The following is a 16,363-nucleotide window of genomic DNA, read 5'->3' as shown; positions in this document are numbered from 1 at the left end:
TTTCTACTCTTTGTCCCAAACACTTCCTCACCTGCTCATCAAAACCGATCTCCCCATGGACTAGAGAAAGTCATCAACACCCTTTCCTCATCTGGATAAGGTTAATAATACCAGCTCCTACCTACCCCAGAGACACAAAAGAAACTGTTACACATGAAATCAATTTTACATTCTTCAAGACAAGGCGGGGTTGGGGGTAAATTCCAAGAATTGCAATGATGTGCACAGCTACTTTAATTCTAAGAGGCCAGGTACGAAGATCACTCCAGAACAGCTAAGGCGCTTGTCAAGCCTGCAAATGCATTCCCCCAATTAGCCAGCCCACCCACGAGTCAAGAGAAAATCAGTTTCCCCTGCCCTGGTAAGTAGCCAAGCCAAGCCAAGCCAATTTCCACCCCCACCCCCCCGAAAACCATCCAGCATCCGCGTCCTCCAAACCCCACGGTCCTAGAGTCCCCGCGCTGAGCTATCCAGCCTCCGCGCCCTACTCGGCTCCTCCCCATCCCGTAGTGCCAAGAGCCAGGCAGCTCCCGCCACTCTAAAGGACTACAGCCCCCGGCATGCCCCGCGCTGCTGTCGGAGTCTCCCGACCGTGCTTCTCCGCGTAGCTAGGTCACGTGACTCGGGGAAGATGGCCGCGCTGACGGCGGAGGTCTTTGCAGCTCTCCAGAGCCTGCTGAAGGTAAATGAGAGGGGTGGGGACAGCGCGAGGTAGCCCTTTGTCTCCGAGACTTTGCACAGAGCAGGAATTGGGAATAAATGGACCCCGATTTGGAGCCACGACGCTGCCGCTGCCTCTCACTGTGACTCCTAGCAGGTTGTTGCGCTTTTCCGAGCTTTTTGAAAGTACGAATAAAATTAATACCACTTTGACAGGATAGTGAGGAAACAAGACAATGGACCTGAAGGCGCTGTACAAATGTTCCCTACTAATAGCTTCGGGGGCTGGCTTTCGGGGTTGGTGCGTTGGGGTGGTAATCTCTAGATCCGCGTTGCCAGTTCCCCATTTCATCCCGCAGCCCATCTGCGCTCTCCAGTTCTCTCCTCTGCGTCCGCCCCCTGAGTCAAGTGCGCCTTCTATATTCTCTTGAGTCCTGGGTTTGTTTGTTTTTTTTTGTGGTACGCGGGCCTCTCACTGTTGTGGCCTCTCCCGTTGCGGAGCACAGGCTCCGGACGCGCAGGCTCAGCGGCCATAGCTCACGGACCCAACCGCTCCGCGGCATGTGGGATCTTCCCAGACCTGGACACGAACCCGCGTCCCCTGCATCGGCAGGCGGACTCTCAACCACTGCGCCACCAGGGAAGCCCTCCTGGGTTTTTTTATTTGCTGTGACCTGTGTGAGGGCCAAAACACTCTCCTGACAATCATTTGAAAAATTGTGAGGATGGAAGGGATGTACTTCATATGACTTTGTACGAGACTGGAATTTTTTGCTTAATTTATGACTTTCCCTATAGAAGAAGCGGCGGCTTTATCGTCCTTCGTAGAACTTGTCACTAGATGACATTATGCACCTGGTTGCCTGTTGTCTGCCTTTTTCTCACAAGAACGTGAGATCCACGAGGGACCTTGTATTTTAAAAAAGACTCCAGACGGGGCTTCCCTGGTGGTGCAGTGGTTGAGAATATGCCTGCCAGTGCAGGGGACACGGGTTCGAGCCCTGGTCTGGGAAGATCCCACATGCTGCGGAGCAACTGGGCCCTTGAGCCACAACTACTGAGCCTGCGCGTCCGGAGCCTGTACTCCGCAACAAGAGAGGCCGCGACAGTGAGAGGCCCGCGCACCGCAATGAAGAGTGGCCCCCGCTCGCCACAACTAGAGAAAGCCCTCGCACAGAAACGAACACCCAACACAACCAAAAATAAATAAATTAATTAATTTTTAAAAAAAACTCCAGACGAAGAGGGTTGAGTTGATTACACTCAGCAGTTCATGGCACAGCATCATCATTGGTCCACATAATGGTCCTTCTTTCGTTTTAACCGCCTTCCCAGTGTTCACTTGTATTCTCCAATCTCTACGGGCATCTACTCTGTTATTCACAAATGTATGCATAACAAGCGTATCCTCCACACCTGGCATACAGCATGTGCTCAATAAATAGCTGTTCTATGAATTAATAAATGTAGTAAAGCTGGGACTGGAAACCTAGAGCTCTCAACTCCCAACCCAGTGCCTTTTCACCCTTCCTGTGGCTGCTCTACCCCCAACCCCCACCCCAATCCCTCTTCGTTCTATGGGCTTTTTTTCTTTAATACACTTATAAAAATCATTATTAATGTGTAACACACATACAAAAGAAGTGCACAGATTATAAGTGCACCGTTTAATGATTTATTACCACCACCACAGTCAAACAATGAAATGTTACCATTACGGCAGAAGTCTCTGTTGTCCTTTTGTTATTTCCCTCACTCTGCTCCCCAACAGTAACCACTATCTTTACTTCTAATATGTCAATTTAATATTGCTCACATTTGAACTTCACATAAATGGAATAATAGGGCATATTTTGTGTGTGTGTCTGGCTTCTTTTGTTTGCTATTATGTAGCAGTAGTTCATTCATTTGCACTCCTATTGTCCTATGTACTTTCTTTTTAAAAAAATTACATAAACTTTTAATTTTGAGATATAGGTTTACAGGCAGTTGCAAGAAACAATACAGAAAGATCCCATTTATCCATTACTCAGTTTTCCCCAATGGTAACATCTTGCAAAACTATAGTATGATATCACAACCAGGATATTGACATTGATAGTCAAGATTCACAACATTTTCCATCACCACAGTGTTCTTCATGTTGCCCTTTTATAGCCACACCCCCTTCCCCTCTGCCCTCACGCCTTTTGTAACCTCTGGTATTCACCAATTTGTTCTTCATTTCTGTAATTTTGTCATTTCAAGAATGTTATATAAGTGAAGGACTTCCCCAGTGGTGCAGTGGTTAAGAATCCGCCTGCCAATGCAGGGGGCACGGGTTCAGTCCCTGTTCTGGGAAGATTCCACATGCTGCAGAGCACCTCAGCCCGTGCACCACAAGGAAGAGTAGACCCCGCTCCTTGCAACTAAAAGTCCACGCACAGCAACGAAGACCCAACACAGCCGAAAACAAAAATAAATACTATAAAATAAAATCAGTTGTTTCTATACACAAACAATGAAACAGTCCAAAAAAAAAGTTATATAAGTGAAATCATATAATATGTAAACTTTTGGGACTGGCTTTTTTCATTGAGCCCAATTTTCTGGAGCCATGTTATGTGTTTTAATAGTTCTTTCCTTTTTATTGCTAAGTGGTATTCTATGGTATGACATCTACATTGTTTCCAGTTTTTTGCTATTACAAGTAAACCTGCTATAAACATTTGTAGACAGATTTCTGTATGAACATAAGTCTTTATTTCTCTGAAATGAATGCCCAGGAGAACAGTTCTGGATCATTTGGTAGTTACATGTTTAGGGTTTTGTTGTTGTTTTTATGAAGCTGCCAAGCTGTTTTCCAGAGCGGCTGTACTACTTCACATTCCCAACAGCAATGCACGAACGGTCCAGTTTCTCCCCATCCTCGCCAGCATTTATTGGCATCACTATATTTTATTTGATCTATTCTGATAGGTGTGTATTTATATCTCATTGTGGTTTTAATTCAGAGTTCCCTAATGGTTAATGATGTTGGACATCTTTTCGCGTGCTTGTTTACCATCTGTGTATCTTCTTCAGCAGAATATTGCTTTATGTCTTTTGCTCATATTCTAATTTCATTGTTTGCTTTTTTACTTTTGCATTTCTTTATATATTCTAGATAATGGTCGTTTGTCAGATATGTGGTTTGCACATAGTCTTTCCTAGTATTTAACTGTCTTTTCATCCTCTTCACAAAGGTGTATTAATTTGCTAGGTCTGCTGTAACAAAGTACTACAGACTTGGTGGCTGACACAACAGAAATGTATTGTGTCCCAGTTCTGGAGGTGAGAAGTCTGAGATCAAGGTGTCATCCAAGTTGGTTCCTAATGAGGGCTTTGAGGGACAAATTGTTCTGTGCCTCTCTCCTAACTTCTGGTGGTTTCTGGTGATATTTAGTTTATCTTGGCTTGTAGATCTCTGCATTGATCTTCATATGAAGTTCTCCCTGTTTGCATTTTTGTGTCTAAACTATCCCTTTTAATTAGGACATCGGTCATATTGGATTAGGGTCCACCCTATGACCTCATCTTTATATTTTTTGTCATATATTTTTATATGACTGTATTTATAGTCATATAAATATGACTATATCTGCAATAATCCTATTTCTAAATGAGATCACATTTTCAGATAGTGGGGGTTATGACTTCAATATATGACTTTTAGGGGGGACACAGTTCAACCCATAACAGGAGCTTTAGCAGAGCAAAAAATGTTTTAATTTTGATGAAATACAGTTTTTCAAAAATTTTTCCTTTTATGAATTGTGATTTTTTAATGAATTACGCTTTTGGTGTAAAGTTTAAGAACTCTTTGTGAAGCCATAGCTCTCCAAATTTTCCCCTCTTTTTATCTAAAAGTTTTATAGTTTACATTTGTATAACATTTAAAAAAATATTTTTTTTATTTTTGGCTGCGTTGGGTCTTCGTTGCTGCGCGCAGGCTTTCTCTAGTTGCGGCGAGTGGGGGCTGCTCTTCTTTGCGGTGCGTGGGCTTCTCATTGCGGTAGCTTCTCTTGTTAAGGAGCATGGGCTCTAGGCACGCGGGCTTCAGTAGTTGTGGCTTGCGGGCTCTAGAGCGCAGGCTCAGTAGTTGTGGTGCACAGTCTTGGTTGCTCTGCGGCATGTGGGATCTTTCCAGACCAGGGCTCTAACCTGTGTCCCCTGCATTGGCAGGCGGATTCTTAACCACTGCGCCACCAGGGAAGTCCCTACATTTATATAACATTTAAGTCCATGATTGATTTTGCATTAATTTTGTATAAGGTGTGTGGAAAAGTTTGAGAATTTTTTTTTTTTTTTGGCCTGTGAATGTCCCCTTGTTCCAATATCATTTGTTGAAAAGGGCTTTCTTTCCTCCATTGAATTGCTTTTGCAACTTTGTCAAGAATCAATTGGGCATATTTACTGGGTCTACTTCAGGGTTCTTTAGTTTGTTCCATTGATCTATTTGTTTATCCCTCTGAGAATACCATACAGTCTTGATTATCGTAGCTATATAATGTCTTGAAATCAGATAGATGGATTCCTCCTACTTCATTCTTTATCAGAATTGTTTTAGCTATTCTTGTTTCTTTGCCTTCCTGTATAAATTTTAGAATGATCTTGGATATATCTTAAAAAAAAAAACTTGCTGAGATTTTCATAGGAATTGGGTTAAATCTGTACATCATTTAGGAGCAAATTGATGTCTTAAATGTGTTGGATCATCCAATCCATGATCATGATGTGTCTCCCCATTGATTTAGATCCTTGATTTCTTTTATCTGTATTGTATAATTTTCAGTATACAAGTCCTGTACATGTTTTGTTAGATTTATACCTAAGTATTTCTCTCTTTTTTTTTGAGCAATTGCAAATGATATTGTACTTTTAATTCCAGTGTCCACATGTTCATTGCTAGTGTGTAGAAATACATCTGATTTTAGTAGGTGTATCTTGGATCTGCAAACTGCTGAACTCACTTATTCTAATAATTTTTTTGTACATTTCTTGGAACTTTCCCATAGACAGTCATGTCCCTGCAAATAGGGACAGTTTTATTTCTTCCTTTCTGATCCGCAGACCTTTTATTTCTTTCTCTTGCCTTATTTCAGTGGCTAGAATTTTCAGCACAATGTGGAATAACAGTGGTGAGAGCCCACATCCTTGCCTTGTTCCCAACTTTAGTGTTTCATCATTAAGTATGTTTTCTCTAGGTTTTTTGGTAGATGCTCTATGTCAAGTTATGGAAGTTCCCCTCTATTCCTAATTTTATGAGAGTTTTCATCAAGAATGGATGTTGAATTTTGTCAACTGCTCTTTCTGCATTGATTGATATCCAATGATTTTCTCCTTGAGCCTGGTAATATGGTGGATCACATAGATTTTCAAATACTGAACTGACCTAGCATCCCTGGAATAAATTCCACCTAGTTATAGTGAATAATCCTTTTTATATATTGCTGAATTCTGTTTGTTAGTATGTTGTTAAGGATCTTTGCCTCTATTTTTATGAGGGACATTGGTCTGTAGTTGTTTTTTTGTTTTGTTTTATACAGTCTTTGTCTGATTTTAGTGTCAGGGTAATCCTAGCTTTGTGAAATGAATTGGGAAGTGTTTCCTCCTTTTCTGTTTTCTAGAAGAGATTGTGTAGAATTAGTTAATTCTTTCTTTAAATGTGTGTTAGAATTCTCCGGTGAAACCATCTGGGTCTGGTGATTTCTTTTCTGGGGGTTTTAAAATTACAAATTCAATTTCCTTAACAGTTATAGCACTACTCACGTTTTCAATTTTATATTGGGAGAGTTATGGTAGTTTGTGTTTTTCGAGAAATTGATCCGCTTCATTTAAACTGTCACATTTGTGTGTATAGAGTTGCTTGTAGTTATTCTCTTATTTTCTTTTTGAAATCTGCAGGGTCTGTAGTGATATGCCCTGCTTCATTCCTGATACTGGTAATTTGTGTCTCCTTTCTTTTTAATTTTGTCAGTCTTGCTAAAAGTTTGTTAATTTTATTGATATTTTCGAAGAACTAGTTCTTTGTTCCATTGATTTCTCCTTTTTTACGTTTTCAGTTTCTTTGGTGTCTGCCCTTTGTTGTTTCCTTCCTTATTCCTTTGGGTTTATTATGCTCTTGTTTTTCTAGGTTCTTGAGATGAGGACTTAGATTATTTATTTGAGACTTTTCCTCTTTTCTAATATATGCATTTAATGCTGTAAATTTCCCTCTCGGCACCATCTTGGCCGTATTCCCAAATTTTGGTGTTGTTTTTCATTTTCATTCAGTGTAATTTTTTTAACTTTCCTTTTAATCTGTGGATTATTTAGAAGTGTGTTGTTTAAGTTTCCAAATGTTTGGACATGTTCTTGTTATCTTATTGATTTCTAATGTGATTCCATTGTGATCACTGAGAACACACTCTGTATGATTTAGTTCTTTTAAGTTTGTTAAGGTTTGTTTTTTGGCTCAGAATATCCTCTATCTGGTATGTGTTCAGTGAGCTTTTGAAAAGAGTGTGTATTCTCTTGTTACTGGGTAGTGTTCCATAAATGTCAATTAGATTGATTGATGGCGTTGTGGAGTTCTTCTGTGTCCTTGTTGAATCCTGTCTAGTTGTTCTATCAATTGTTGAAAGAGGGGTGTTGAAGACTCCAACTGTATTTATAGATTTGTCGATTTCTCCTTTCAGTTCTGTTTGTTTTTGCTTCACATATTTTGCAGCTCTCTTGCTGAGGGCATGCACATTCAGGATGTCTTCTGGTTGACAGAACCATTTACCTTTAGGTAATGTCCCTCTCTGTCTCTGGTAATTTTCTCTGCTGTTAAGTCTACTTTATCTGATATTAAAGTAGCCATCCTTGCTTTCCTGATTAATGTTTGCATGATCTATCTTTTTCCATGCTTTTCCTTTTAATCTGTCTCTGTCATTATGTTTGAAGGGAGTTTCTTGTAGATAGCATTTAACTGAGTCATATTTGTTTAATCCACTCAGCGAATTTCTCTTTTAATTGGTATATTTAGACCACTTACAGCCAATGTAATTATTGAAATATTAGAACTTAAGTTTGCCATTTTATTTTTTGTTTTCTATTTGTTCTTTTATTTATTTTTTGTTCTTTACTTTTACTGCCTTCCTGTGGGTTATTTGATCAATTGAACATTTTTTGCAATTCCATTTTGATTTATCTGTAGTGTTTTAAAATTCATTTCTCTTTATAACTCTTATAGTGGTTGTTCAACTTATTACATTTATTTACTATAACATCACAATCTCAGTGACATATCAGTGTCATCATTTTACCAGTTACAGTGAAGTCATCCCTTTATAGTCCTACCCTTATTTATAATATAATTGTCTTAAATATTTCCTCATATATATATATACATTTACAGCCACATCGGACAGTGGCTTTTCTTTTTGTTCCTATATCCCAGACTTCGAGCTGAAGAAGAGGGCCACCCAGAACGCCAGTGGGTGAAAACAAACTCCAACAAATACTTGCTCTCTCTAGCCAAAGACCAAGAAAGGGGTGGCTTAGGAAGACAGAAGACTTTTAGACAATAACTGCTCTACTCCACCAAAACACCACTGAAAAAAGTGTGTCCCCGCTCCACTGTACGTCAACGAAGTCTGAGAGCGAACACCCCCATCAGGGCGGTGTCAGAGGAGGCCAAGTAGGGAGCTGGACCTCCATCCCCACGAGCTGGTAACAAGTTCCACCACCCCACAGTATTAGTGGAAACTACTGGAGCCAGAACTTCCACCCCTGCCCAGTAGCTACAAGGAACCCCTACTTTTGGGTGTGAGCAGGAACCAAGTAGGGGAGCTGGACTTCTGTCTCCATTTGGTAGTAATGAAGCGACAACCCCCAGCCCTACCGTGCTCGTCCTGCCGCCTGAGCAGTGTCAGAGAAAGCCAGCTAAAATAGAAGATTTAAATACGTTCCAGAGGCTCAGAACGTAATATGGCCATGTCATTCCTTTGTCGTGAGGTCTGTAGCAGGTCTGTCTTCTCTTCTCCCCTTTCAGAGTCGTCTTACATTTGTTTTGTATAAAGTGCCCAGGGAATGTAGTTGTGTTTAGCAGGAAAAATAGGGAAAAGTACATCTATGTCATCTTCACAGAACTGGAAGTGTCCTATGCACCTCTTAGGTGTCACACCATGACGGAGACAGTATTACGTTCTAAAAAAAATGTGTTTTCAGAGTCTGAGTTTGTTGCTCGTTTTGTTTTTTTCCAGGCCTCCTCGAAAGATGTTGTCAGACAGCTGTGCCAAGAGAGCTTTTCCAGTTCAGCCCTTGGCTCGAAAAAGCTCTTGGATGTTACGTGTTCCAGCTTGTCTGTGACCCAGGAGGAGGCAGAACAAGTAAGTGGGGTCAGAAACGACCTCTGGCCGCTGGCTTCGCGGCTCATTAGTCTCTTCCTTGACTTCCCAGTTGTTGCTGCATCCAAGGGAATTTTTCCCCTGAAGTGTCTGTTGACCTTATAGCAAACTTAAAATAGATGCTTTTTTCTTTTTTAATGTTAGTGAACTTAAAAGCCATTGTCTTTGAACCTTCACTTCCTTGTGATAAGTGAGGCGTGGATGGGAAAAGTATACCCAGAGTCGGAGCTCCTGACCATTTCCTTTTCAGACTTTCACCTAGACAGTATGGACAAAAGCCAACCTTGCTATGATTTTCTTTCCCAAGTTGTAACTTAATAGTGCTGATGAGTTGTTGGCTGGATAGCTTAGGCAGACTTTTCAGGGATGGCTGGGCAGGAACTCTGAGGCCTGAGTATGATTAGGGAGGATGTACTGCTGGACCTCACCTGATCTCAGGTGGCCAAGAGGACAAGGATGGTTATGTGGCACTCACAGCCTTTTCTTTCCATGGCAACTGTGTTTCCAAAACAGTAATTCATCCAAGCAGACCTATGTTGTTGTTGTTATTTTTTAATCTGGAGCTTGGCTCATTGAAGTGATAGGCAGCAGCAAGGTTATGAAAGTGAGTTGGAGTCTTAGTTTGGGTTCCTCAAAAGTAGACCGCGAGGCAACGACCTGGCTGCTAGTAGTTACTTGGGAGGTGATTCCAGAAAGCACAAAGGAGAGAGTGAGGAAAATCAGGCCGGGAAGAGAGACAAGCCAGGAGAAGGATATGTTAGGGAGCGGTCAGTGCTGCGGGGTCTGCAGTTGGGATCCTGTAAGAAACCACGTGGGTAAATGCCCCAGCACTGTCACCCTGGAAGGCAGGGAGGGTGGGGCATTTATCCACTCACTCCCACCCTTCACCAGTAGAGGCTTACTGTCCCCTCGCCTCTGGGTTGTGCTTTTCTGAGCTGAGCAACCTCCCGTGGCATCCGGGAAAGTCCTAAAGCGGAAAAAGTTACCTCCAGAGAGTCCTGTTCTGTTCCGCTGAGCAGCAGATTCACTTGGAAGGACACAGGGTAGAATCCAGCATCCTAGCGGGGCAGCGCCAGGCATTCCTTCCACAGGGAGGTCCGCGCAGCCGGCCTGGAGCTGTTTGTTTGCCTGCCTCACCCCACCAGGTGACAGCCTAGGGGTGAGGACGTGACAGTCCAGCCAGCCTGGATGCGAAGCCCCAACTCCCCAGGAGCCAGGACCTCTGGCAGCGATTCAGTAAGCACGGCTTTGGGTGCTGGCACAGACCGCGCAGCCACACTCAGGGAAGCCCAAGCCGCGGGCCCCGGTGTTTCTGCAGCCCTCGCGGTCCGGGGGCAGGGGACTGGTGCAGCGTTGTCTAGTAACACCGCTGACTTTCTGCTTCTCTCACATTAAGAGGGGAACAGGCTAGAAAGTTAGCTTAAGGTCAGAGTCCGTGCACAAGGAAGGGGATTTATTAACCCTTTGCCCACAAGCAGAGACTTTCTGGCAGGTTAACAGCATCCTCGGTCAGGCAGCTACATGTCTTCTAAGCAACAGGTGAGCTTGGAGGTGGGCCGAGGCACGTGAGCATCAGCGTCTGCACCAGGGGCCTCTGGACTCCTGGGATTCAGCTTGAATGACGGTGGCGGTTTGTGGCAGGCCCTCTTCCCAGCAGGGGAGGTAGAGCCCTGTCCCCTGTCCCCCTGCCCCTCACCACCCAGGGCTCCCCGTCTGTCCTGCAGCTGCTCCAGGCTCTGCACCGCCTCACCAGGCTAGTGGTGTTCCGTGACCTGTCCTCCGCCGAGGCGATTCTGGCACTCTTTCCTGAAAATTTCCACCAAAACCTCAAAAACCTGCTGACAAAAATCATCCTAGAACACGTGTAAGTGCTTATTTCTTGGGAGTTTCTTGTAATGCTTGTATTTTTTATTCCTGTTCTGGAAGAAATATGCTTATTCTTGAAAAGCAAGCACAGGTAAGCAAAAAGAAGGAAACCATAATCCCACCACCCAGAGGGTTAGTAGTGTTAATTCCTTAACGGGAAACCTTTTGAGACTGGTTTATTTTTTCCATTTACACATAGAGGGTTGGTTTTGCTTTTGTTTTTAACACAATGGGATCATGCCGTTTTATAACTTGCTTGTTTTCATTTAATAGAATTAACATTAATGATATTTCAGGTCGATAAATATTTACCTTCAGTATCATTCTTATTGGGTAAATATATTCCATTACATGAAGAAATTATGTGTAATTTAGTTAATAAATTCCTTAGGGTTGGACATTTAGGCTATTGGCAGTTTTCACTGCAGTGAACAATTTATTGTGGAACCTTTGCCCACATTGTGCTTCCTTATTTCCTCACTGGTAAATGGTGGTATTGAGGCTTTGGGTTTTTCTTATCAAGTCTGCCGTCAGAAAGATTGCACCAGCTACTCCTCCACCGGGAGGACGTTGATGTGCCACTCTCCCGACACCATCACCAGCACCGAGGGTGTTTTGTTTTGTTTTTTTACTTTTTATTCCCAGTTTCACAAATGGCAAATGGTACCTCATTTCAGTTTATATATCTTTGGTACTAGTGATGTCAAATATCTTTTTCATGTTATTGGTCACTTTTATTCTTTTGTGAATTTTCTGTACGTTTTCTAGCTGAGCAAATCCTTTTAGATACATACAATTTAAGCAGAACTGATTAACTACTGGTTAGCAGGAGGCTTGAAGAGACCTCTCTGATAATAATAACTGATAATGCTTACTTCCCAAGGGTTTTGTTGTTTATTTAGAAACTTTCTCTTGCGTGACCACAGTTTACTATGACTCTGCTCGGCATCTCACTATGGCGTGATTTGTGTAGCATCAGACACGTCTTTTGTTAGATGTGTTTTGCGTAAGATGCCATACTTTGCATAGTAGATGCTCAGTAAAAAGAGGATAAGTTGACCTTTTCTGCTTTGTCTCTGAGAACAATAGCACAGTTACAGTGCATTTAGCCTTTTCTTGCTTTTCCTAAGCCATGAAAACTAACAGCATCTATGGCCTTAACATCACTCAGTTTTGTAAAACAAGCAAACAAAAAACTGCTCCTTGGAGGGAGGCGTTTCTGTGGTCCTTTCCTGTCAGGAGGTGATTATAGGTTTTAAGATCACAGAAGGAGCAGAGGCCCAGGCCCATGGGCCTCACTATCAGAAGACTCAATTCGCATCCCTCTTCCATTATATTTTTCTTATCTTTCCCTCTTAAACAGATCTACTTGGAGAGCTGAAGCCCAAACAAATCAGAGTGAGTACCAAGAAACCTGCCTCTTCCTCCTTCCCCCTCCTCCCCAGCCCCAGCCCTAAATCTACCAGAGTTTTTAACTAAAGTCAAAGTGAATTAACCTAATCCCAAACCGAATAGTGTTTGTTATGTATTTCTTTTTAATTCCACTTTTTAATTTCTTTTCTGGTTATAAACCTAGTATAATAGAGGCATGTTGTTAAAAAACAAACAAATATCCTAAGCAGAAAGTGAAGTACTTAAAATAACTATATTTCCATTGGAAAACAAATTAACCATGATTGAAATTAGTGTGAAAGATGGAATAAAAGTGGGTGTTTGATAAACAGTCACTAAACTCACTCTGAGCCGGTCACAGTGCCGCAGACTCTACCTGCATTAACTCATTTAGTCCTCCCAGCAGCCCTGTGAGCTAGGCTGAGATCATCCCCATTTTACAGGTGAGCAAACAGAGGCTCAGAGGTTAGACAGGTGGTAGAACACACATTCGAGCCAAGTCTGTGTGTCTCTCAAACAAAAGCTCTCTCCGCTATTCTCAAAGCTACACGTTGCCTAAGACTCCAGCCACAGCCTCCTCTTCTCCACCTGCGTCATTCCTCATTCTGTCTGGACATCTGGAGGGTTGGGTGTTCAGGCAGAAGCTGGAGGTGCTGACCACCACGAATCTGCACTAAGTGCAGGGGCCACGATCAGTGGTGAGGAAGGCCTGGGGCTTGCTGTGGGGTCTTGGGCCCTGTCTGTCTCCCTCCCTCAGAGGCTTGCTGTGTGGATCACACGCATACCCACGTGCAGCCCTTGGAGCTGCCTGTCGTCGAGGAAAGGCTTAGTAACGCAGGTGGCGTGAGCACTGAGCCGAGCTGTCCCCACACAGTCTCTCTGCCGCGCCTGGTCGACCTGGACTGGAGGGTGGACATCAAAACCTCCTCAGACAGCATCAGCCGCATGGCCGTCCCTACCTGCCTGCTCCAGATGAAGGTACATCCACTGTCATGCTCACTAGAAGGAAAGGAGGGGCAGCAGGGACTCGGCGCCCCTGCGGGCCAGCAAAAATGCCAGACTCCAAGTTTTAGGATCTCCAACCCCATAAATAAAAAAAATTTAGCACCCCCAAATGCAGTGTTTATTTAGAAAGTATATGTGTATTAACGTAGTACAGTCATAATAAAACATATACCGAAACTAGAAATTTTAAAACAAGACAAACACAAAATATAAATTTACAAAATAATTTGCTGACACCTAAAGGTTGTCTTAGACACTTACAGGAAGGTTTGGCTTTAACAATAGAAGCACGCACTCAGATTTCCAGTTGCCTTCTTGAGAACTTTGGTATACTTTTCCAAATTCCTGTCCAATCTTAGGCTGTTGCCATTTGTACTGTGCTGAACAAGGGCTCCTATTAGCAGTTGGAGAAGTATCAGTTCTTCATCTTATTGTTCACATTCTTCATTGGTGTTATCTTCACAGTTATTTTCAGGAGTCTTTTTAAGCCACATACCCATTTTTAGGGTTTGTTTAGTTAAAACTAGGTAGCATAATGCTGTATTTACTTAACCACCAGACACCCAGAAACTCAACAGCTGTAAGAAAATGAAAGAGCAAGGGTGCCTCTAACAACTAAGTTTTTAACTATTACTAAGGCTTACTTTAAAAAAAAAAAAAAAGATACAAATACATATAACTAGAGGCTGTAATATTTTTCCTACATCCCGGAGGATTCTTACATACCCCTAGAGCCCACGGCCTAAAGTACCAGCATGAACCCAGGATGTTTCCTCACTCGAGTGCCCAGAGAGAGTTGGGGGCGGGAGGGTGAGTGAGCCTGGCTTCTCCGACCCCTGCCCGGAGCCCCTGAGACAGCTCCCTCACTGTCCCCAGTTGCTGAGTGACTCCAGGGCTGCGACTCTCTGTGACTCTGAGCAAAGAGCCTCTCTTCCGAGCTTCGCCAGAACGGGGTGGGGCCTGCAGGTCGAAGAGAGGCAGCTCTGACTTTGGGGCAGTGTTCTCTTTTCAGATCCAGGAAGATCCCAGTCTGTGTGGGGAGCAGCCCTCCGTGTCAGCTGTCACTGTGGAGCTGAGTAAGGAGACCCTGGACACGATGTTAGACGGGCTGGGCCGCATCCGGGACCAGCTCTCCGCTGTGGCCAGCAAGTGACGCGGCCAGCCGGCCCCCAGCACACGCCGTCCTCGCAGCAGGCAGCGGTGGGGACGTGGGGGCTGCTATCCAGAAGGCGCGGTTGGACCAGGCAGAAGCAGCCAGGCCCCCGCGCTGCTTTTTCCTCTTTCCAAAGATGGAGCAGAAGCTGCTGATCTCGCGAGGCTCCTGTGTGGGACTTAATGACCCCGTGGCAGCAGGAGGGAGCGTTTGCTTGGTCAGCCGCCTCCGTCTGGCTGATTGGAAAATTCAGGCCCAAATTGTGGTGCTCGTCTTAATAAGTTCCTTTCGCTCTGATGAGCTCATTTCCAGCTCTGGAATGCACGCAGGGAGTCAGGTGGGTGACACTAGCAGTTCTGCTTCTCTGTCAGAGAAGCCAGGCGGATCCCACAGGGCAGGGCCCCCTCTGCGTGCCTGCCTGCCCTGAGCCCAGAGCCTGCCCGAGCTCCCTCAGCCCTGCTGGACCACCTGGCAGCGAAGGAAGTCTGAAATGGGAACTCATTTCCTTCTCCTTGGAGCCAGAGGCCCCTTCCTTCATGTAATGCAGCCACTCAGGGTGAAGAAGTAGGAGTGATTGGAAATAAATAACAGTTCTAAAAACTTCATGATTCCGGTCACGCTTCTGTAGCTTCTGTCCTTAGCCCGAGTCGTTTCCTTAGGCCCGTGCTGCCTCTCGTTTGTAAAGGCGACCCCAGCTTCCTCGTTCCTAGCTCAGCTCATCAGCACGGGATGACCTGAAACCGGGCCTGTGAACCGGCCCACCTTCCATGTATCCGTCCGTCACGTAGAGCAAAAGCAAGCACTGCTGACATCAGCAGGTGCTTGTCGCGAGAGCTGTGATGAAAGCGCTCTTCGAGGAGTTTAACCAGACGGAACCGTCTGTCACGGGCCTGACAAGTCCCGGGGGCTCAGTGTAAGGTGTTCCCCCTTCCTCCTCCAGATCACCCAGTGGCAAGAGCCTGCCTGCTCTGAGCGCGTTGTTTGGCGGCTTCTCAGGTGGGGTGTGTGGACGGGGTGGGAGGGTGGGTGGAGGAGGCAGGACTTCGGGCTAAGAGGATGCTCTTGAGCTCAGTTCCTGCCCACCCCAAGGTTTGTTTTGTTTTGTTTTAATTAAATGGGAATAATAATCATACCTACTCTACAGCGCTTTTGTGAAGACTAAGTGATATAATGTACCTAAAAGCACTTCGCACTGTTACGGCAAATAGGAAGGACTGGATGATGCTGGCTTTGGTTACTAATGGGAAGCAAAGTAGAAAGCTCTCTGCGTTCATTGCTTCATCTACTGTAAAGGGGTTGGAGTGACTGTGAATGTTATTATCCTCCCTTTATCAACGAGGGAGTCAGCTCATCGAGGTGAAGTCCCTGCTAGTAAATGACCTCATCAGGACTTGGGCCCAGATTTCTCTACCACACAGGACTCTGCAAGGGACTTGGCATTCTGTGATTTTAGCTCCATTTGGAAAATACTGGAACTGAAGTAGAGATGAGAAATCTTACTTCTCCCCGCCATCCCCCCAGTGAAACGCTAGAGAAGTCAAGAAAAAACCCCAGGCTCCTCTCCATCTGCCGTCTCCTGGAAGCTGAGCTACCTACTGTCGAAACGGCAGTTCTTTACCTGTTTGGAGCCATAACCACTGAGAATCTGATGGAAGCCGTGGATCCCTTCTGTAGGCAATGAACACTCGAGTTTTCACATTCAAGGACAAGCATTCATGGACCCTGGAGACCTGCCCACTATCTCCAGGTCGAGGGCCCCTGGTCTCACCCTCAGGTTGAGTTTAGCCTTGTCATGAATTCATCCCCCTCTCTTTTCCTTCCACTCTCTGTGACGCACAGATGGAGATCTCCAAAAGCCCATTCGCTGGGCTTCCCATGGCATTCCATAAGAAAC

The 16,363-nt window shown here is 44.3% G+C and overlaps 1 protein-coding gene across 9 annotated transcripts; it reads left to right on the top strand.

Annotated features, from left to right (window-relative positions):
- The first annotated feature begins 603 nt into the window (after positions 1-603).
- Positions 604-15,069, top strand: COMMD9 (COMM domain containing 9). Of its 9 annotated transcripts, none has more exons than XM_073808778.1 (7): positions 701-817; positions 8,910-9,035; positions 10,199-10,289; positions 10,757-10,917; positions 12,283-12,317; positions 13,069-13,289; positions 14,329-15,069. In XM_073808778.1, the coding sequence occupies exons 3-7, from the start codon at positions 10,242-10,244 to the stop codon at positions 14,467-14,469; spliced, it is 606 nt and encodes a 201-aa protein (XP_073664879.1). In that variant the 5' UTR covers positions 701-817; positions 8,910-9,035; positions 10,199-10,241; the 3' UTR covers positions 14,470-15,069. The 9 variants fall into 9 exon arrangements, with proteins under 9 accessions (XP_019803977.1, XP_019803974.1, XP_019803976.1 ...); XM_073808781.1 differs by having other exon boundaries at positions 703-817; positions 10,778-10,917; XM_073808779.1 differs by lacking the exon at positions 701-817 and adding an exon at positions 8,066-8,376.
- Positions 15,070-16,363: the final 1,294 nt, after the last annotated feature.

Source organism: Tursiops truncatus, chromosome 8, assembly GCF_011762595.2.
Source record: "Tursiops truncatus isolate mTurTru1 chromosome 8, mTurTru1.mat.Y, whole genome shotgun sequence".
Classification (NCBI taxonomy): Eukaryota; Metazoa; Chordata; class Mammalia; order Artiodactyla; family Delphinidae; genus Tursiops; species Tursiops truncatus.
The sequence above is the reverse complement of the archived record's forward strand: the minus strand, read 5'-3'. Positions and strand labels throughout refer to the sequence as shown.

What these genes read in the sequence shown, in the direction of transcription:
- COMMD9 (XM_019948414.3), top strand. Translation starts at nt 632, where the DNA reads ATGGCCGCGCTGACGGCGGAGGTCTTTGCAGCTCTCCAGAGCCTGCTG. An exon ending in CTCTCCAGAGCCTGCTGAAG is followed by an intron (nt 683 to 8,909) that starts GTAAATGAGAGG and finishes GTTTTTTTCCAG; the next exon opens with GCCTCCTCGAAAGATGTTGT. An exon ending in AAAATCATCCTAGAACACGT is followed by an intron (nt 10,918 to 12,282) that starts GTAAGTGCTTAT and finishes CCTCTTAAACAG; the next exon opens with ATCTACTTGGAGAGCTGAAG.